Raw genomic sequence first — 23,420 nt, 5'->3', positions numbered from 1 at the left:
GCTCAGTGGCTGCCGCACGGCTGGTGGAAGACTGCTGAGTGTCCATGCGGGAGACTTCAGATGGCCTTGCAGGACATCCTTGACCAGCTCTGGACCTGGAAGGCCCGGCTGTAGACTGCACCACCTCCGCATGGGCAGCAGCAGTCTGGGCTGGCTGGATGACAGGCAGTGGCAGTGGTGGGAGCAGGAATGCTATCATCCTGAGAGAGGACAGCAGGTTCCTGCTCCACGGATCCACTGCCACTCCCCTGGGGCAGCACCCCAGCATCCCTAGCAATCTGTTGGAGCAGAGATTGCTGGCCTGCTGTGACACCGTGAAAGCCCCGGTTGACGGTGGTAGACCCAGCCATGATGGTAGCAGTCAGAGCTTGTGTGGCATCAAGCTGAGACTGCATGAGAGCAGTCTGAGATTGGATGGCACCAAGCATAGACTCTCTTACAGCACTAAGACTTTGCGTCACTTCGACCTGTGCTGCAGTGGAAGCTGCCAGATTGCCCATCGCATGCGGCATCAGGTCTGGGTTGAAACGGTCTCTCTGGGAGTCTACCATCCTTTGCAGACTGGAAATGATGGGCTCCATGGTGTGCGCAGTGCATTGTGCAATGTTGGAGGCAGACTCCTACACGCTCCTTACCATTGCCAAGAGGCTCTTGGGCACCCTTGCCATTGCACTTATCATCTCCATGTGTATGCTCATTACCCTTCTTCTAAAGGCCTCCCCATCGAGGTCCTTATGTGAGTCCTGTGCAGCAGAACTCGCCCTGCGGGGAGCTGGCCCCCGAACTATCCTTTCCCCCTGGCCTTGCTGCAGCCCATTCATCCCCGGTGCCTCACCCTGTGCAGATCCCGCTACTATACTAGCCTCTAAAGAACGAGTAGTGCCAGTATCTGAGCTGTTGTCTGCGGGTGAGACATTCTCTTCCTCTTCTCCCGCCTCGCTCTCTACCGTGCCCTCAAGGACAGGCTGCTCAGGTACTTGCTCATTATCTGAAAGCACAAAGGCACAAGAGTCAGGTTAAGGTGAGGAGAGGAGGGCAGGAAGGGAGAAATGCATGGAGACAGCATGATTAGCTGAATTGTGCAAAATGCTTGTGGGGTGAGGGGGAAGTGGGATGTGAGAAGAAGGAGTAGGGATAAACATACCGTTGTTGTCCCCAAGGGGGTCAACGCTGCCGGTGGCCACAGCACCCAAAATCTAGCGCCCAGTGATTTGCAGCACTTGATTCTCCAGTGCAGACAGTGGTTGGGTATTGGCTTGTCCCCCGCCTGTGCACGCCTGCTCCCTTTTATTGTGAGCCACTTTGGCCTGCAAGAGAAAGGAAAGTGTGTGAGTGAGCGTGGACTAATGTGTTTAGGTGATTGGCTGCCATAGTTGAATAGCTGCTATTGTGTGCAAGGTGTGAGATGTGGGTGTGTGTGTTGGTAGTTAGAGATTATTGGTGGGTGAGTGCTGGGGTTGTGGTGCTTTGGGCAGTGTGTGAAGATTGTGCCTCAGATGGTGGTTTGTAGCATTTGTTGAAGCATTCACTCACCCTGACCACCCGAGTGAGGTCATTAAATTTCTTCCTGCACTGTGTGTGGGTCCTGGGGACCACAGTGCTGCCCAAGACGTGCTGCCCGAGATGTGCTGTGCTACCTCCCTCCACATGGTGTGGAAGACATGTGGCGAGGGCTTCCTGCCACTTATCGGATAGAGCACCGCCCTCCATCTCGCCACAGCAAAAAACAATGCCTCCAATGCTTCATCGGAAAATCTGCGGGCTCTCTCCCTGGGGTGCGGACCTGCCATGAGCACACAGGGTTCTGTCCTCCGGCACCTTCTCCTTGTTCTGCTTCTGCTTGCTGAGGCAGTTGCACAGCCTGCAATGCTGAAAATGATGTGATGCAGCATCAATGAACCTCCCCTTTAAGTAGTGAAAAAAGCCTGTGGCAATAATGAGTTGCGATTAGACTGCAGCCGGTATTGGTCTAACCTTTAAGTGTAACGCCACGATCTTGGTTTTTAAGACTTGATTTAGGACTCCAATCATTTTATTGAGCAGTGATCATGAATTTTTTGTGCCGTCTAATGCATTTGCATCTTGCGCTATTTCTCCAACTTTTTTACTGCTCATTCCTTGGCTATAATGAATTTCTAGCCCTTTAGGTTTCTTTAGACCTTCCCATCTGCAGGAGTCCTAGTGCTAGCTCCATACTTAGATATTTCAGAGGTCCTTCCAATTAGGTGGCCAATGGGCTGACAATAAATATAGTGAGGTGAGAGGGCAGGGACATCCCCTCCCACATTGCTTACATAAGTTCACTCAGGATGAGCTCTGCCTCCCACCTGTGAGGGAGGCCCTGGAAATCAGCATTATCCTGAGGCAACCATCAGAAAAATCAAGCTCTTGGTGCCCTATAGTTTCACATAATTAACATCATACAGACACCAAGTTAAACCCCAGCCTGACTGGGAACATATATCACTGATCCTCCATCTCCGCTGGGTTAATGTCCTGGAATTCCTAATGCCATTGTGGGAGCACCATCACTGTAGCAAGTCAAGAAGGCCCACCAGATCCACCATTTCAAGACAACTAGAGATGGGCAATAAATACTGCTTTACCACAATCGCCCACATCTCAGAAATCAATTTAATAAAACAGATTTCCATTCCCCAAACATATGGCATTAGAGAACTTGGGTTGGTGCTTCATAAGTTGGGGAAAGCCCTAAAAATGGGGCAAGAAACTGATAGAAAATGATTCCACCTGATATGCGGGCCTGGATTTACCTTAAAAGAAAAACACCCATTTTCATGCGGTTTGACAAGTAAAATGGGTCAAAGAGGCTCGTCACCCAAACTCTGTCCCTAGAAATGGCTGCCACAGATTCCCTTAAATGACCCCGTTGTGACCTGGTATCCATTAAGTGCGCCCCACCTCATTTAAAAGAAGCAGCATTAGGCATAGCCAAGTGTTGCACAATATTTCTGTTTACTTGCCACCCCTGATAAACACCGCCACCGTAAAAATGGTAGTGCTGAGCCTGTACAAAGCCCACAGGTGGGAAGGTGAACGGTCGCACAGACCTGCGATTCTGCAAGCTATTTTCCAGTTCTGACTAAAGGTCATCGACCTGAAATGTTAACTCTGTTTCTCCCTGCACAGATGCTGCCTAACCTGCTGAGTATTTGTAGCGTATTCTGTTTTTATTTCAGATTTCCAGCACCGACAGTATTTTGATTCTGCCATATCTGTGGCTGTGATGGTGAAAACAGCACTTGACTTTTACACATCCAGATGTTACCAGGCGGCCACTAGTGACATTAGTTACATCAGTCAGTCGGCAGTTAATTGCTGCAGTAGACATATCTCGAATTCCCCATTAAGGCACAGCTCTAAGTTCATTCAGTTCCATAGAGACCCAGCAAAGCAGAGAGAGAAAGAGAGAGAGACCTCAACTTCTTCCAAGTGGTTGGTTTCCCACAAATGCAGGTTGTCACTGATACCACCCCAGTGGCTACAAAGGCCCCTGTCTGGAAGTCCCATCAGCTTGATCAACAGGAAGAGATTTCATTCCCCGTGTCCAGATTGTGAATGATATGCGCCACCTAATTATGCCCGTCTATGCATGCTATATGGGAATAGAAATGATGCATTTATTCTCAGGCTGCACTGCTCAGGCACAGATGTGACTGGGGGCTTGATAGAAGACCAGGGGTGCCCAGTTTAGCCTTGGTTGATGACACCTTTTCAGAATCCACAGTCAGCTGCTGGTGAGATCATGTAAACGGACAGAAATCCCAGTCTGTCATTTTACCAACAAGGTCAGGAAAATACAGGCCAAGATTCTGCATGTTTCACTTTGAACATTGCGGCCCGTGGGATAACAGCAGTTCAGGCCACTCTTTTACATTTATTAACATGAAAGGATTTTAACCCAAATCCCAGTCTCTGGAAGTTCAGGTGCTTTTCATTTGCTCTGTGTTGGATCTGGTTTCCTCCACTGCTGTCTTCAACATGTCATCTGAATTTGTGACAAGTGTCACACCCTTCTCATGCAATCTGGTTTGGTTTTTGAGTTCATGTTTCTCATGGAGCACACCAAACTCCTGTGCTATTGGGTTGGTTTGGGTTTGATCTGCTTTCTTTGTATTGTAATAATTATTGGGCATCATAAATTCATTGATGATTCTGCACAGACAAGGAAAGGACCCTTCTTCAAGGTTAAATTGTGTAGAATCCTCGTACCTCAATTCTACTGTGCTGCAAGTTATTGTTTGTTGTGGATGGTCAGCACAGTCAGAACTGAGGAGTTTATTCCGACTGAAATCCCAGCCATTTCCCTTCAGATTCACCTCGGGCTTTGACGTCACCTGATAATGATAATAAGCAATGAGCCGCAGTCTATCCTATGACTTTTTTTTTATTCGCTTATGGGATCTGGGCGTCGCTGGCAAGGCCAGCATTTATTGCCCATCCCTAGTTGCCCTTGAGAAGGTGGTGGTGAGCCACCTTCTTGAACTGCTGCAGTCCCTGTGGTGAAGACACTCTCACAGTGCTGTTAGGGAGGGAGTTCCAGGATTTTGACCCAGCGACGATGAAGGATCGGCGAAATACTTCTAAGTCAGGATGGTGTGTGACTTTGAGGGGAACTTGGTGGCGGTGTTCCCATGCGCCTGCTGCCCTTGTCCTTCTAGGTAGACGAGGTCGCGGGGAGATGGTCAGACTTTCGCTTGTTGGAGATAGTCATTGCCTGGCACTTCTGTGGCGCGAATGTTATGTGCCACTTATCAGCCCAAGTCTGAACGTCGTCCAGGTCTTGTTGCATGTGGGCATGTACTGCTTCATTATCTGAGGAGTTGGAATGGCGCTGAACACTGTGCAGTCATCAGCGAACATCCCCACTTCTGACCTTATGTTGGAGGGAAGGTTATTGAAGCAGCTGAAGATGGTTGGGCCTAGGACACGGGCCTAGGACTCTGCAGCGATGTCCTGGTGCTGTGATGATTGACCTTCAATCACCACAACCATCTTCCTTTGTGCTAGGTATGACTCCAGCCAGTGGAGCGTTTTACCCCGATTCCCATTGACTTCAGTTTTACTAGGGCTCCTTGATGCCACACTCGGTCAAATGCTGCCTTGATGTCAAGGGCAGTCACTCTAACCTCATCTCTGGAATTTAGCTCCATTTTCCACATTTGGACCAAGGCTGTAATGAGGTCGGGGGCCGAGTAGTGTTGGCAGAACCCAAACTGGGCATCAGTGAGCAGGATATTAGTAAGTGCCGCTTGATAACGCTGTCGATGACACCTTCCATCACTTTGCTGATGATTGAGAGTAGACTGATGGGGCGGTAATTGGCCGGATTGGATTTGTTCTGCTTTTTGTGGACAGGACATACCTGGGCAGATTTCCACATGGTCGGATAGATGCCAGTGTTGTAGCTGTACTGGAACAGCTTGGCTAGAGGCGCAGCTAGTTCTGGAGCACAAGTCTTCAGCACGATAGCTGGGATGTTGTCGGGGTCCATAGCCTTTGCTGTATCCAGTGCACTTAGCCATTTCTTGATATCACATGGAGTGAATCAAATTGGCTGAAGACCGGCTTCTGTGATGGTGGGGACCTCGGGAGGAGGCCAATATGGATCATCCACTCGGCACTTCTGGCTGCAAATGCTCCAGCCTTGTCTTTTGCACTCACGTGCTGGGCTCCACCATCATTGAGGATGAGGATATTCATGGAGCCTCCTCCTCCCGTTAGTTGTTTGATGGTCCACCAGCATTCACGACTGGATGTTGCAGGACTGCAGAGCTTTGACCTGATCCATTCATTGTGGGATCGCTTAGCCCTGTCTATAGCATGCTGCTTCCGCTTTTTTTCAATTCAATTCAATTCAATTTTATTTGTCATATATGCAGCAGACGTGTGTACTGCACAATGAAATGTTGATTTTTACGAGTCCTCCCAACATTGGAATAAATATGGCATAACAATGATAAAAATACTAATAGAAATACTAATAGAAAGACAGTAATAATAAATAAAACAACAGTAATAAATAGTAATAAATTAATCGTTCATGAGTCTTATGGCCTGGGGGTAGAAGCTGTTTCGAAATCTTTTTAGCATGCATGTGTTGCATCTTCCCCAGGTTGGCACCTCATTTTTAGGTACACCTGGTGCTGCTCCCGGCATGCTCTTCTACACTCCTTATTGAACCAGGGTTGGTCCCCTGACTTGATGGTAATGGTAGAGTGAGGGATATGCCAGGCCATGAGGTTACAGATTGTGGTGGAATACAATTCTGCTGCTGCTGATGGCCCACAGCGCCTCATTGATGCCCAGTTTTGAGCTGCTAGATCTGTTCTGAATCTATCCCATTTAGCACGGTGTTAGTGCCACACAATACGATGGAGGGTGACCTCAGTGTGAAGACAGGACTTCGTCTCCGAAATGACTGTGCGGTGGTCACTGCTACCAGTACTGTCATGGACAGATGCATCTGCGACAGGTAGATTGGTGAGGACGAGGTCAAGTAGGTTTTTCCCTCACCACCTGTCGCAGACCCAGACTGGCAGTTATGTAATTCAGGTCTCGGCCAGCAGTGGTGCTACCGAGCCACTGTTGGTGATGGACATTGAAGTCCCACACCCAGAGTACATTCTGTGCCCTTACTACTCTCAGTGCTTCTTCCAAGTGGTGTTCAACATGGAGGAGTACTGATTCTTCAGCTGAGGGAGGGTGGTAGGTGGTAATCAGCAGGAAGTTTCCTTGCCCATGCTTGACCTGAAGCCATGAGACTTCATGGGGTCCAGAGTCAATGTTGAGGACTCCCAGGGCCACTCCTTCCCGACTATATACCACTGTGCCTCCACCCCTGGTGGGTCTGTCCTGCTGGTGGGACAGGACATAACCAGGGATGGTGATGGAAGAGTTTGGGACATTGGCTGAAAGGTATGATGCTGGTGAGTATGACTATGTCAGGCGGTTGCTTGACTGGTCTGTGGGACAGCTCTCCCAAGTTTGGCACAAGTCTCCAGATGTTGGTGAGGAGGAGTTTGCAGGGTCGACTGGGCTGGGTGTGCTGTTGCCATGTCCATAGCTGGTGCCGAGGTCGATGCCGGTTTAATTCTTATTATGTTTCATTACAACTGAGTGACTTGCTAGGAAATTTCAGAGGGCAGTTAAGAGTCAACCACATTGCTGTGGGTCTGGAGTCACATACAGGCCAGACCAGGTAAGGACGGCAGATTTCCTTCCCTAAAGGACATTAGTGAACCAGACAATCCAATACTTACCATTACTGATACTAGCTTTTTATTCCAGATTTATTTAAGTAACTGAATTTAAATTCCCCAGCTACCGTGGTGGGATTTGAACTCATGTTTCTGGATGGTTAGTCCAGGCCTGTAAATTACTGGTTCACTGATATTACCACTACACTACCATTCCCCAGACTCCTGGTTGTCAAGAGGAAGGGCTGATCTGCAGTGTTGTTCAGTCTTATATTAATGTTGGTTTAGGAATACCAATCTATTGGGGAACATGGCGGATCTTGGGTAGCTTGTTTCAATGGTGTTTTTGTTGGATAATAATCATGGTCACAGACATTTCTGTGCTGCTCGGTTGGAGATCTTTAACTGTCGGTCACTCTACCACCAGCTGCAGGTTAGAGAGTGGGATGAAAAGCTGGGAAATGGATTAACAAAGCGTGTTTTACTCTGTGCATGTGTGTGTGTGTTAGGTGGAGTCGAACCCATTATTCGAGGATTGTTGGGCAGACCCGCCAAACTGCAGAAGCAGGGCAAGATGATGCCAGACGAACTGCGGGAGAAGCTGTTTAAGTTGACCACTCATTTAGCGCTGGACCTGGCTTCTCTGAATTTGCAGCGTTCCCGAGATCACGGAATCCCAGGTAACAGGAAGGCAAACTCATTGTAGAATATAACTCAGAAAAACATGTTGTTAAAATGCCAGTTAATCCAACAATTTCATTATCTAGAGCCACATTATCACAAAGCCAGCAGGAAAGTATTGGGCTCACTCACAGAGAACAGCTGGTTCACCCCAGTGCTGATTGGAAAATGTGAGGAAGGGCTGATGTGAATATTGGTGCCCAGTGTAGGGTAGCAGAGGGCAGGCAGTGGCTGAGGAGCTGGGAAAGGCTCCGTGGGATCATCTTTCAATCACCAGAATCTGCGAAATGGGATCAGAATCACACCTCTGGGTATCTCACCTACTGTCTTAGGTCACATGGTGGACACATCACATTGCAACCCTTTGGATCAACAGAGAGCATTTACCAGGAAGTGTTTAGCAGGAAGTCTTTAACAGAGAGCACTTAACCGGGATGACTAACTGGAGAATATTTACAGAGGGACTATTTACTGGGGTGTATTTGCTGGAGGATATTCAGCAGTGAATAATTGGCAGGAGGTATTTGCATTTATGTAGCATTTTTCACAACCTTAGGAAGCCTCAAAACGCTTTACAACCAATGAAGTACTTCTGAAGTGCAGTCACTGTTATAATGTAGGGAAAAGGCGGCAGCCAATTTGCGCACAGTAAGGTCCCACAAACAGCAAGGAGATAAATGACCAGATAATTTGTTTTATCGACGTTGGTTGAGGAATAAATATTGGCCAGGTCACCAGGGAGAATGCCCCTGCTCTTCTCTGAATAGTGCCATGGGATCTTTTACGTCCACCTGAAAGGGCCTCGGTTTAACAGCTCATCCAAGGCAGGGCGTCTCCAATACTCCCTCAGTACTGCACTGAAGTCGTAGCCTAGATTATAAGCTCAAACCTCTGCAGTGGAGCTTGAACCCACAGCTTTCTAACTCCGAGGCGAGGGTGCATAATCCATTATTACTTCAGAGTAATTAAACCATATTATATAATTACTCTAAAGTGATTAATTATTCTGTAGTTATCATATCTATAAAGTAATGTAAATTGTGTGCTTACTACAGTGAGTACTGCATCATGATTACCGCTTATATAATCACTACAGAATGATCATTGCATACTCTGTGATTACTGCAGAATAATGACTGCGGAGTAGTTATTGCAGAAAAATAACTGCATTTTCTTTTATTACTGCAGATTAATTATTATATGTTTGATGATTATTGCAGATTAACTTTTGTATATTCTGCAACCACTAGAGTAATTGCTACAGGCTTTTCTCTCTGAATGTCACAGGTTACAGGCAGCATTTGCACCAAGTTTCACCGGGTGCCCAACGAAGGAATCATCCTCAAGTTGTGTAAAATTAATGATTAAAAGGCTAATGTGTGTTCTAATGGACTTCAAGATTAGGTTAGTGGGTTGTGGTGGGCTGGTCTGGGGTCTATGAAGTCGTACGACTTGTGTTCACACCCCCACTAGCTGGTGAGTGCTTAATCTCAGGCAGTGCCACTGGAGGGAGACACTAAGCAGAAGCCGTTCGACCCGCCCCCCCCGTCTCTCACAAGCTATGGCAAAATAAAAAGGGCGAGTCCCTCCAGACAATTCCACAAACCTCTGCTTGGTGAGCTTCAGAAAGGCACAGCCAGGGTCCTGGCAGCAGATCACCCACCAGCCTTTCTAAGCTCGGGATGTTGTGTGGCAATAAAACAGAGTTCATCGTGCACTTTGTCCAGTGCAACTAACACACATTACCTGACAGGTGCATTTTACCTTTTTCTCTCTGAATGTCACAGGTTACAATGCTTGGCGGAAATTCTGTGGCCTTTCACAACCCAAGAATCTGATTCAACTTTCTGCAGTTCTCAAAAGTTTGGAATTTGCAATGAAACTCCTCAACCTGTACGGAACTCCAGACAACATCGACGTGTGGGTGGGGGGAATCTCTGAACCGTTCGTGGAAGGTGGGAAGTTGGGCCCTTTGTTCGCCTGTTTAATAGGACAGCAATTCAAGAACCTGAGAGATGGAGACAGGTAATGGGCAATATTACCAGAACAAAAACACCTGAAAGCTTTGCGATTCATTGAGTTCTGGGTTTCCACTTCTCAATCAAGGGATCGTAGATCAGAGACCCAGGGCTTCCTGACACTCCAATCTGCCAGCTTGGATTGTGATGGGTTCAATCAGTCATTAGTTGTCTTGCTGGGTAGAGCATGTTGAGATTGTGGTGATGGTTTTCCATCACTTTGCAGAAAACTGTGAAGATTATGTCACTGGCCCTTTCCGCTCTATAAACGTGTCTTGTGTCAACCAATTGGAGACCCACTGAGACCATGAAGAGCCAAACCCAGCCTTAATCACTCAGCCTCCTGAACAATCTCAAAGGTAAACAAAAGTGAAAACAATATGACAATAAATGGCTGGGCCGGACTTCAGCGGTAAACATATAGAAATACAGTGAGATATTTCCACAGTAAAAATGCCAAAAGTTGACGTTAGGGCTGACTTTATCTAGGCCTGCCTGCAGAAATGGGGCAGTAGTGGCCCTAAAATCAGAGTGTTGCTGTTACAGCCCCATTCTCGCTCCAATCCCACCCATCCTCATTTTGCCCAGGAACTCCTGAAGGGAAGTCCAGGTGTGCCTCTGATTCATTGGGGAGCCTCAGTACTAGGTGCGAATCAGGACCCTATGATGTACAGAGGACCCCGATGCAATTTCACACTGGAGCGTGCACCGCGCACACTCCAGCCAGTTGTACCGAGCAGTGAAGCAGAAAAGAGAAGTTCAGAATTATTTTTACGGTGGCCAGCGGGAACAGGAATACTCCTCTAGTCTTCACCAAAAGACCATGGGCTGCTACCACACCGGAAGTCCGCCACCCCTTCCACTGCGAGCAGCTGCCCCTTGAAACTGCCTGCCTGCGGGCCAGATCACCATCCCCGCTGCCTATTACTGCGTCGCCCGATGGTTGCTGAGCTGTAGTGGGATACCTGGTCTGGGTGTGCAGCTTGTCGTCAGGATGGTCATAAGGCACTTGACATGGCTCAGCCATCCTGCCAGCAGGAACGGATGGGTGTTTTATCTGCTGCTCGATCCTTCCATGACCAGAGTTAAAATCTACCCCATTTAGTCAGGAGATACAGCTGTTACAGCTCCAGAAGGCTATGGTTTCAGGGGCCACCTAGGAACCATGGGACATAAGCACAGAAGGGGATGTCCGCGTGTTGGGAGCCAGTGTCTAACCACAGACATCAACTTGCAAACATGGTGACCTGCTCTGCTAAACACTTCCTCCTGAAACACTCAGCAGGTTAGGCAACATCTGTGGAGTGCAGAAGGTCGATGAAACTTCATCAGAATCAGAAAGTGTTACTTATAACAGCTTATAAAGAGGAACAAGGAAAAAGGGGCGGAAAAAATAAAAATGGGGTATAAATTTGACTTGGGCGGTAGCGCAAAACGGGCGGCTAATTGACTATCACTAGATTTGTACCACTGCCCACGACACAATTATAGCCCAATGGTCTGTGATTAGGTCCAGGACAGGAGATTATTAAACGACAGACGTGGTAATGATGTAAGACAAATGGAGGCAAGAATGCTGTCCAGGCCTGTACAATGAACATAATGGACAATCCTAGTTAGATCTTCAGACTGTGAAACTGAGTCTGTTCCTTAAATTGTAGAAAGTTCCAACTCCTCTCCCCATCATACCTGCTAAATGTGGGTTCGGTGAAAGTCCTCCCCCTCCCAGCATTCCCTGTCGTCCAGCTGCTGTACCCGAGCTCAGTGAATGCAGATGTTCTCTGTGGAGTGTTGTCAGTCAACAAGTTAGATCTGATCTGTACGTTTCAGTGACTTGACAATGACGTTTCCCCTTTGTTCTTTAGATTCTGGTGGGAACATGAAGGAGTTTTTACTGGCAGCCAGCGTCAGGCTCTTGCTCAAATCTCCATGTCCAGGATAATCTGTGAGAATACCAGGATTCAGTTTCTTCCTCAGGATGCATTTAGATTCAAACCATACCCACAAGGATATGTAAACTGCAGCCAGATACCACAGGTAGACCTGAGTGCCTGGAAGGAGGATGTGAAAGGTACGGTATCTCTGGCTGGGCCCTGCCTCCACAAACCTGACATTACGGTTCATTTATGTTTTGCATATAAAACTAACCAAATCTGCTAGTCATAGAGTCATAACGGCACAGAAGGAGGCCATTCGGCCCATCGAGTCCATGCCGGCTTTCTGTAGTGCAATCCAGTCAGTCCCATTGCCCTGCTCTATCCCCGTAGCCCTGCAAGTTTATTTCCCCCAAGTGTCTATCCAGTCTCCCCTTGAGTGTCTCCGCTTCCACCACTTCCGTCGGCAGCGAATTCCAGGTCATCACCACTCGCTGCGTAAAAAAGTTTTTCCTCACATCCCCCCCTATATCTCTTGCCCAAAACCTTAAATCCCCTAGTCCTTGTACCATCAACTAGTGGGAACAGCCTTTCCCCGTCTCTCCTATCCAAAACCGTCATAATCTTGTACACCTCTATCAAATCAACCTCCTTTGCTCTAATGAAAATAAATCCAGCTTCTCCAACCTGTCCTTGTAGCTAAGATCCCCCATCCCCAGAACCATTCTGGTAAATCTCCTCTGCACCCTCTCAAGTGCCTTCACATCCTTCCTAAAATGTGTTGACCAGAACTGGACGCAATATTCCAGTTGTGGCCTAACCAGAGCTTTATAAAGGTTCAGTATAACTTCTCTACTTTTGTACTCAATACCTCTATTTATGAAGCCCAAGATCCCATATGCTTTGCTAACCACTCTCAGGGACCTATGCACATTTACTCCCAGGTCCCCCTGTCCCTGCACACTCTTTAAAACTTTGCCATTAAGTGTATTTTGCTGTTCCTTCTGCCAAAATGCATCACCTCACACTTCTCTGTATTAAATTCCAGCTGCCACTTATCTGCCCATTCTGCTAGCCTTTCCATGTCCTGTTGCAGTCGATTGGTATCATCCACACTGTTTGCCACACCCCCAATTCGGCATCATCGGCAAATTCTACTCTGTATTCCAATATCCAGGTCATTTATATATATCAAAAAAAGCAGTGGTCCCAGCACTGACCCTTGGGGAACACCACTGTCTACCATCCTCCAGTCTGAAAAACAACTATTTACCACAACTCGCAGTTTTCTGTCCTTAAGCCAATTCCTTATCCAAGCTGCCACTGACCCACTTATTCCGTGAGCCTCAGTTTCGTTAACCAGCCTTCTGAGTGGTACTTTGTCAAACGTCTTCCCGAAAATCCATGTAGACATCATCCATTGCATTCCCTTCATCGATCCTCCCTGTTACTTCATCAAAAAATTCAATTAGATTAGTCAAACATGATCTGCCTTTTACAAATCCGTGTTGGCTCTCCTTAATTAGCTTAAACCTCTCCAAGTGCCCGTTAATTTTTTCCTTGAATATTGTTTCTAAAACTCTACCCACCACTGATGTTAAACTGACCGGCCTGTAGTTACTAGGATTGTCCTTATACCCTTTCTTGAACAACGGTGTCACATTTGCCACTTTCCAATCCTCAGGCACCTCCCCCGCATCTAGGGAAGATTGGAAAAGCCCTGATGTAAGAAAAGAGCAAAGAAAAGCTGAGAGCTGGGACTCTGAACTCCATTAACATTTCTCTCTTTTAGTGATTCAAACTTTTCATTCAGAAGTGTTTATTGTCTGCTGCAACTGTTTCTATTTGCTCTAGTGATTCAGAGACAGCAAAAATGACGGACCAATGGAGTTAAGGACAAAATCATCAGGAGCAGGAAATCTAGACCCGTTAACATAGATCTGACCACCCAGCCACCTCCTCACCCTACCACTGTACCCCACCTACTCACCCCATCCTTCAGCATCACCCAATCCCTCAATCATGTCTCTTCCCAGAAGCAAATCTAATTGTCTCCTGAACCCATTTATGCCATCTACTTTGATGTCCTTTTTCTGATCATTTATTCCACCATTCTGTTAGTCTATTTGCTCTTAATTTTTAGCTTGTGGCCTTTAGTATTTGATTCCTACAACCACCCTCGGTTTAACATCTCATCATAAAAATAGCATCTCCAAGTGATAGCCTAGATTTTTGTCTTCAAATCTCTGGATTGGGACTATGAACCCACAACCTTCTGATACAGAGGCGAGAGTGCTGGCAACTGAGCCACAGCTGACACTTGAGTTTGGGAGTCTCCAGGGTTAAATGATAATGTTTGCAAATCTTCTTCTGGATAGATAGTAGTGTTTGATAGCCTCCCTCGGTATAGCTGGTAGTTTTTTGCCAATCTCCCTGGAGATGGATTAAAAAAAATATTGATAAGTTCATTCTTTCTGGGGATGCATATCACATCATAAGTGTGGACACAGATGATTGATATTATAGAGAAGGTTCCTATTCTGCTGGGACCATATTCTGAAGGTTCCTATTCTGCTGGAATCACCTGTAGAATGTAACTGCTCAGGGTTGTTAATGTGGGTTATACCAATAGATGAACATCCTGGTGATTTGTTTTGTTACCTTCAGGTGTCAAGGAGAAATGCCACTCAGTTCTTCCCTGTGTTTGGTTGTCTCTCAGGGGATCGAATGGCTGTGGACTTGCTCCGTGATAGGACAAATCCTTCTCTCTGGAGTGATTGGCTGGATGGACTTTATTAATTTCACATTCACTTCTGTTCTTACACGTGCCAAATACTCTGTAGAATTGAAGCTGTCTCCATATCCCACACCTTCCATACCACAGCCATTCACTTTACATTCGTCTGCTGTTCTGTTCTCCTCACTACTTGTCCTGTTTTATTTTCTAGTAGTCTGAGCATTGCGCTGTGATGTACACAACACTTCTTCAAATATTCCCAGTAACTCGAGGCTTCCCCTCTCCTGATTAGTGTCTGCTTGTTCCCTTTACAGTGACCCCCTGCGGCTCCGTCCCTGTTGTCGCTCACGGCTATTTCTCCATCTGTAAATCCTCGGTCAGGTACACCTGTGAGTCCGGATTCAAGCTAACGGGAGCGGATACGATAAAATGTCTGAGTGACGGAAAGTGGAACTCTGCACCACCTAGCTGTATAGGTAAGAGCTGAAATCCAATACCTCAGTGAGTGCTATTGGTTGACATCGGGTGTTAAAGGTTTGAATATAAACACAAAGGCGGTAATTTTCACCATCATCGTTTGAGCGCTAATCTGGGAGAGCGCATCACCCGTCTAATCTCCATCCCATTGAAATCAACAACAGGAGAGCAATGCGTTCCACGAGATTATCACCCAGGCGGTGAAGGGGAAAACCAACCCAAAACATTTTAGTGTATTTGGCCCATAAACACGTTATCAACATCTCAGAGACTTGCAACTCTGCCATCATATTTTACAGCATGAAATTCCAGTTGAACCTACTCTCCATATCTACTACAACCCACATGTGACAGAGAAATGCTCCACAATAGGGCCTTACACTCTATTTATCCCTCAGTATATCATTTGTCATTAAAAGTATACCTCTATCTCACTTTTTCAAGGAGCAAGAGTTTCTAAGTGTTTTTCTTTCACGCAGTATGGCCTAAAAATTCATTGTGGTTTGGGGGCTACGCGACTGTTTTGGTTCAAAAATAGCCTCCAAGCAGCACGTGCACAATTCTGATGTGGGCCGCGCTGGACGCCATCTTGGTGAGGGCAGTAGCGTTGGCGCTGGGAGCGTGCACCAGAGGTAGTTAGATTAGGCAGATCCGGACGCCAATCAGCATACAATGCTGATTTGATGCCACGCTGCCATTTTCATCCTCAATGCCATGTTTTAACTTCGTACAGCTGAGCATGCGTTCAGCAGCTGCAAGGACCCCCTACCAGTGATATTTAAAGGGATCATCAACTACTCTCAGGTCAGGTGCTGATTAATTTGTACTAGCTCTGTTTAAGTTTGTAAACGCGTTTGCAGCTTTCTAGAGTTGTTTAAAGTTGGTGAGGTGAAAAGGAGTGGTGCTGCACGTGGAGAAGACCTTGCTTCTGAATTCAAGGGTTCTGGTCTGACCACTTGCTCCCAGTCTTGGGTGCTGTCGTTGTCATCCCCCTTGGCCTGCAGCATGACTGGGAGATGGAGCAGAGGCAGCAAAGAAGGGGACCAACTGCTCGCAGGAGGAGGAAGAGTAGGGAGTAAAGGGCTCTCAGCGGGAGACCTTACCCACCTAGGGTCTTCCGATAGCAATTCTCTTACCTCAGCCTGAGCCAGGAGCAGTTGTGAAGCATCTGCTCTTTACGAAGGAGGTGCTCACAGAACTCTGCCTCTTCTTGCAACCAGACCTGCAGCCTCACTCCAGGGCAAGGACAGTGCTATGAGTGTCTGTGAAAGTGACCGTGGCCCTGAGTTTCTTCACGTCGGAGTCCTTCCAGGCTGGCGATATCTGTAACATCTCCCAGTTCATCATCCACTGCCGCATAAGAAGAGAGGTGACAGACACTCTTTATACCAGGAGAAGGGACTTCATTGTCTTCCCTCTGCCCAGAGAGAAGCAGACGGAGCGTGGCCATGGCTTTGCCAGGATAGTGGGCTTCCCCATGGTGCATGCATGTGGCTTTGCGGGCACCGCTTCTGAATGCTGAGACGTAGCACAACCGCAAACGTTTGCACTCGCTGAATGTGCGGTTGGTGTGCAACCATGCTCAGCATATCATGATGTTGAATGCCCAGTATCCTGGCAGCAGTCATGATGCTTTTATTCGGCGCCAATCCGCTGTTCCCTCAATCTTTGAGACACCAAGACAAACCAGAAGCTGGCTACTGGCCGACAAGGGTGATCCCTTGACCACCTGGCTCATGACTCTGCTCCGCCACCCAACCACACGTGGCCAACATGCGTATAACGAGAGCCATGCGGCCACACTAGACATCACAGAGTAGACCATTGGGATGCTGAAGCAATGGTTCTGTTGCCTGGACCGCTTTGGAGGAGCCCTACAGTACTCTTCTGAGTGTGTGTCCCGATTCATGGTGGTCTGCTGTATCCTCCATATCCTGGCTATTATGAGTGCACAGCCTTTGCCACCAGTGATACAGCCACCAGCTCAGGAGGAGGAGGAGGAAACAGAAGAGGAGGAAGTGACGGAGTAGGCGGATGGAAGGAGGCAGCCCAGACAGCCCCTTTCTGGCCGAGATATCCAGGATCGAATCATCCGCCTGTGGTACCAGTGAATGCAACCTCAATTCCCAATTCAACGTTAGTCCCACACCTTAAATTCCCTCACCGTAAATTCCCTCTGTTACTGACCATCAGCACTCAGACATTGGGTGGCTTGGGCTTGTGCTTGTGCTGTATTGGAAGCTGAGACTTCGGCCATCAGACGCGGCATGATGGTTGGGTCCACAAGTGCGTTAATGGATCTGCCCAACAATTCCATGCTGGAAAGGAAGGGCTACAAGCTCTGCCAAAGCCCTGTGCAAGGCTGGAATTGGTCTCCTCCTTGCTCCTTGACATTGCATTCATGGTTTATGGCAGGCCTGCCAATGCACTAAGCATTTCATTGTGCGTGTCCATCAGCACTCTTCTGTAGGCCTCCCCATCGAAGTCTTCATCTGAGACTTGTGCAGTAGAACGCGGGCATCGCGATCACTGCACCTGTTTTCAGGGGCAAACAAATTTCTAGGCCTATATCTTTCATTTCGAGGCTTTGATATTCACTGCTTAACTTAAACTCCCAGAACGGCCCCTGCTCCGACCCCCTCAACTGAGACCCACAAATACTGGAGAGGCACTGCCAGCTGAAACCATTCCTTCGGTCCCTGGTAGCAGCCTCCTGCCACCCAGCATTCCTCTCATGCCTGTTGGCCAGCTAATGCTTCCCAACAGTCCGGGCAGGAAACTAACCAGGTGTATGCAGATGAGGCCCGGGAGTTAAAATCACCCAGCTCTCACACTGCCACGGTCAGGACGGTTTGCCGCTCACCTCGGACTCTGCTTGCACGATTCCTGCCCCCGAGTTAAAATCGGTCCTATTGTCTCTCATTGTCTTTCTCCGCCTGTAAAGATTTTAGTCTTGGCTCCAGATGATGGAAGTAGCATTGTTAAATAAGTCTTATATCTTCGGATGTGTAGATAAACATGATGATCTACTCTTGCAGTTCTTTCAGATCCCCAGTGGACTGGACCTCAAGAACCTCAAATTGACACTCGACTACCAGGACCTAAAGGAGATAAAGGTGACACTGGACCACCAGGACCACCAGGACCTAAAGGTGACACTGGGCCAATGGGACCTAAAGGAAATAGCATTCAACCTGTGCTGAAGAAGTCAGCCTTTTCTGTACAACTTACAACAAGAAATCTGAAACCAGGAAAACCAATTCCATGTGGATATGTGATCTATAATGGCCAGGGAGATTACAATAATCTAACAGGAAGGTTCACTTGTCGTATAGCTGGGGTATATCAATTTTCATATCACTGTGGAACAAGCAGAAGTGCAACTGTGTATCTTAAAAAAAATGGCAATACGGTGGTCACCTCAGAGCAGACTGACGGAAATGGACTCAATATTTTATCAGGAAGCACCATCCTTCAGCTAGCTGCTGGTGATCAAATTTGGTTAGAGGCTTATCGTTGGAGAGCTGGCATAACCAATCGCAGTTATTTTCTGGGGTACTTACTCTTTACAGTTTAATAAGTATTCTTTATTTCCAGATGTACACAATGATCTTTACCAGTGGAATAATAGAGGGATCTGCTCCTGGGTTTCCTTAGTAACCTGAACTGGCAAACCAGGAGCCACTGTGGAGTCTTTTCACCATAAAAGCTACTTTTTATACTTGACGCTGTTGACATGTAAAGCAAACCCAGTCTCAGTTGAGAGGTCTGACCTTGTGATCTGGATCAGTCTCAAACTCCTCTCCCCAAACATTACACCGGGGGCATCGGGGGTCATTTATCCAAAGAGCTGAGATGTTACCAGTCATTCTGTGACTTACATTTTCACAATTACCATTTCTAATGGAGAGATTTTCAAGCCTGAATTCGGAACAATTTCCAAACCACACAGCAAACATGATTCCCTCAATTCACTCTCTGGATATTTGACATCATAATTTGTTTTACCCCCCTCTAATATCTGCCGCACTGAAGGAACGTTAAAGGTCCAGTCCACAGTAGCACCCAGGCAAGGCACTTACCAGCTTTCTCGTACTTGAACTAAACAAAATGTTAGTGGTTGAACGAAGGCCTCTCAGACCATTGGAGCCCGTCACTTTATTGCACTAACTTTCCCATTGAAGCCCATCTCTTTAATAGTTTAAATTTCTTATGGAAGCCCATCCATTTAACAGTGTAGCTCTCCCATTATAATGCCCAGCAGCATTTTGAATATTCCCAAATTGGCCCTACTACACTGCCTGGCAAATTGGTGCAAATGATTATTGCTCTTACAGTGAAGAAATTATTTCTAATGTTTCTTAAAACTTCTTAACTAATTGGATCCCGTTCACTGCATATGTGTGTTTTTTTTTAGCCGTTGTGCAAACTTTGTCACTATTAAACCTCATTTGCCATTTGCCTGCCAGATTGACTTGCCAATTTTCACTAAATCTTTTGCTGCATGCTTTGCCTCAACTGCTCCCCTACTTTAGTGTAAAATCTTTTAACTTTGGCTCCTGAGGGCTTTGCCCCAATAGTTCTCACCTGGGGCACACCATAGACCGATGGCAAATTGATCCCAAGCCATTTTAATCTCTTCAAAGCTGGTTACCTGAGGGTGGAACCTTTTGGTCTTGAGAATGCAGTTCTACAGACACATGGATGGTATAGTAAAGTTACCATAAATGTAAATTCATGACTTATAACCTCTCTGTACAGGAATTGCTGCATTGCTGTACAGTGAATATTGTTAATCACAAACTTCACTCTGATCATCAGCTTCGCGAGTAGACTGTCAACAGTAAAGACAGCTCTGTTTTACAAAATGAGAGCAAGAATGTTTCGGTATTTCATTGATCTGTAGCAGTTAATAATAACCATTGTGTGACAGTCAGAATAACTAATTCTGATCGTGCGTGGAGACTTTCATGGGAGTGAATCTCTAATATTCACTCCCACCTTAAACATTCACTCCCTCCACCACCGGCGTACCGTGGCTGCAGTGTGTACCATCTGCAAGGTGCACTGCAGCAACTCGCCAAGGCTTCTTCAGCAGCACCTCCCAAACCCGCAACCTCTTCCACCTAGAAGGACAAGAACAGCAGGCACATGGGAACACCACCACCTCCAAGTTCCCCTCCAAGTCACACACCATCCTGATTTAGAAGTATATCGCCGATCCTTCATCGTCACTGGGTCAAAATCCTGAAACTCCCTCCCTAACAGCACTGTGGGAGTACCTTCACCACACGGACTGCAGCGGTTCAAGAAGGCGGCTCACCACTACCTTCTCAAGGGCAATTAAGGATGGGCAATAAATACTGGCCTTGCCAGCGACGCCCACATCCCATAAAAACAATTTTTTAAAAATTCATATAAGGACACAATGGTCGGTCATTGTATCTCCTATAATCAGACTCACAGGACATCCAGCCTCAATTATATGTTGTCAGTAACTGAACATTGTGAGCAGGTAATAAATCCGAGGAGATTACACCCCAGCTGCTGTTTAACATTAGAAAGATAAAGGCTCTCATTTGAGTTCATTACTCTCATTGGGCTATGAATCTGTTCTCATTTATTACTGTCCATTTTTATGTCTGTTCTGCTGTGACCTGTCATCAAACCAGCTTCACAGCAGCTGCTTTGACAGATTTTAGCTGTCGCCCTGTGACAGCTCTTGTCCAATGAGAACGCTCCTTCATGCCGACCAATAACCTAAAGTCTTTATTTTTTGGAAGTACAAAGGCTAGGTTTACAGTGTGATAAATGCCCTATCATCGGGTTAACAATGAGGTTAATCCAGACCACTGGCTGCAGCTCCTGCCCTCAGTCTCTCGCTCCCCCACTGACACAGTTCCTCCCCTCACTCTGTGGGAACCACTGGCTGCAGGTTGCTGCTGGTTTCTTACAGGCAGATCCTTCGCTGACTCTGATGATTGTCTCTTCTTCCTCCATATCCACATTATTTGTGTTCTTCTGATTTGCAATATTTATCAGTTGTTCTTAGAGCTTTTATTGGAGCCAATTATTAATATGGGTATGAATGAGTATGAGTTAAACTAGAAACTATGTCTAATTCATAATCCAAATGAGCAATTCTAAAGAATCTGTTCTGAACACAGTGGCTGGTCAGCAGTGTAAGACAGATTGTTAGAACTGTCCTTTCAAAATGTTTATTTCTTTGAAATCTTGATTGCATGAAATTTACAATAAAGTAACATGAACTCTCACTGCTCACCTGGGTGTCACTCATTTCTTGCTGCTTTTCTCTACCCTTTACAGATGGAAATTTGCAATAAGTTAATGCACTTAAACTGGTTTTGGAAATTTGATTTATTTTAATTTGTGTTTACAAACATACAAAAATGTCCGACAGGAAAAGTCTAGCCTGTCCCATACAATTGTGCTGCCTTATGCATCACGTCAACAGACTCCTTACTCTCTAGAGGCCAGTTAGTTTTCTGGGATTGCGAAAAACCAGGTCAAAAACTCATGGCCAATTAGGCAAGAAAATCTGGAAAATTCCTCTCCGATACCACTAGGTGACCGAATATTGTCCAGGAGACAACACTGACAATGACTTATATTATTTGGTACCTACCTCTTCTATGACATGATCTCTGTCCCAGCCAGGAACTGGTCGAGCTCTCTTTTGAAGGTGTACAGTGAATCGGCACTTACTGCATAAGCCAGCAACTTGTTCCATAGGTCTACTATTCTCTGGGAAAAGAAATAAATACTTACATCTAACCTATTGTTTCCTTTACATAATTTATATGCATGATACCTGATCCACCCCAACCTATCCAATTGAAATAATTTGTCAGCAAGCACACAATCTAGTCCTTTAATTATTTTATTGACCTCAATCAAATCTCCCCTGATGTCTACTCTTCTCTACAGTACATAGACCCAGTTCTATTTGGGTAACTAGGGTGTTTTAAAGTGAGAGTCATTCTTCTGGTCCTCTTCTGAACCTTTTCCAAAGCCTCAATAAGCCACCGTGTAAAGGGACCAAAACTGGACACAGTATTCTAAATGAGGCCTAACCAAGGTCTTTCAGAAGGACAAATTGGTATGTGTTGATTTATAATGGATAGTCCTGTGAATGTAGTCCAGTTCCCTATTTGCTTTAGATACAGCTTCACACAAACCTTCAGAGAGTTATGTACTATGATACCATAGGCTTCAGTTCTCCAAGTATGTAAGGTGTAAGTATGCTTAGTGTCGGTCCTGCCCACATGCAGTTGTCTAAGGTAAACATCTTTTGCTAATTTTATGGGAAACTTTGCTTTTCTTGGGAACTTATTTATATACACTAAGGCCTACCAGTACAAAATTGGAACCTATTCACAGAGTACCTGTATTCATTATCTTGGGTTTTCCAAGACTAAGCAAACTAGTTGTGGGACCAATGCCAATGGTACAGGACAAAACTGAAGCTTAGAAGAGAGAAGAGATAAATTGGCATGCAGTGATTCGGTGGCAACAAGCTGAAGCTTTACAAGTTTTCAGCTTGTATGAATAAAGGAAGACTGAGGGAGAAGGGGAGTGCCATAGTTTTCAGGTCCAGGGACAACATGAATTAAGGTACAAGATACACGAGTCTTAATGGGAAAATTATCATCTTCACCATCTGGACGGTAACCTGGTGGAACGTATCATCCACTCGTTATAGAACCTGCCCAATTTTCATTCTATTGCGATCTGCTCCACCAGATTACCGCCCATGCAGTGAAGACAAAAATCTACCCCTTGATTTCAACACACTGAGGATTCTCTGCTGATCTGCTGCACAGTCCATTGTTCCATTTAATCCACACTATTACCCTGCGATCTCTCCTGATCAGCACACCGTCCTACTGTTCTATTTAACCCACACTACACCTCCACATCTCTTTCCTAATCACACCATGTCTCACCATACCATTGAATATACTGAAAACGACAGACCTCTCTCCTGATCAGCAGACTGTTGCACCTTCCACATAACATATACCTACTCCTTTAGTGCCTTGCCCCTTTACATTTAGTTAGATTGAACTGCATCTGCCACCTACTGGTCCCATTTATCAGAAAAATACACAATTGTGGCGGTACCACCGGTTGTACCTTACATAAAGACACATAATTCCCTTTAACTTACCTTACTGTATGTTTAACTTACCTTTTGGGGCATTGCCCTTTTAACTTACCTGTTGGGGCCATTGCCCCTTTAAGACGCGCCCTAGCGTGCTGACGTCATGTCACGTACGACGTGACGTGCGTGCGGCGGCTGCCGGCCTGACTCGGCCTTCCAGGACGGCTGCCGGCACAGCCTGGCCTAGCGTCTTCAGCTGCATCGGCCAGCCGACGGGAGCGACGCGAT

General features: G+C 46.4%; 1 protein-coding gene across 1 annotated transcript in view; it reads left to right on the top strand.

Annotated features, from left to right (window-relative positions):
* The window catches only part of LOC147102159 (eosinophil peroxidase-like), a 113,298-nt gene extending 92,016 nt beyond the window's left edge, over positions 1-21,282 (top strand). The window contains exons 10-14 of the mRNA XM_085965096.1: positions 7,730-7,900; positions 9,689-9,926; positions 11,785-11,990; positions 14,845-15,006; positions 18,055-21,282. Of these exons, the coding sequence (XP_085821222.1) occupies positions 7,730-7,900; positions 9,689-9,926; positions 11,785-11,990; positions 14,845-15,006; positions 18,055-18,584 (1,307 nt within the window). The 3' untranslated portion in view covers positions 18,585-21,282. The remainder of the gene's footprint in view (positions 1-7,729; positions 7,901-9,688; positions 9,927-11,784; positions 11,991-14,844; positions 15,007-18,054) is intronic.
* The last annotated feature ends 2,138 nt before the right edge of the window (positions 21,283-23,420 follow it).

This window comes from Somniosus microcephalus, chromosome 22 (assembly GCF_052327205.1).
Source record: "Somniosus microcephalus isolate GS21.2 chromosome 22, FLI_Smic_1.0, whole genome shotgun sequence".
Classification (NCBI taxonomy): domain Eukaryota; kingdom Metazoa; phylum Chordata; class Chondrichthyes; order Squaliformes; family Somniosidae; genus Somniosus; species Somniosus microcephalus.
The sequence above is the reverse complement of the archived record's forward strand: the minus strand, read 5'-3'. Positions and strand labels throughout refer to the sequence as shown.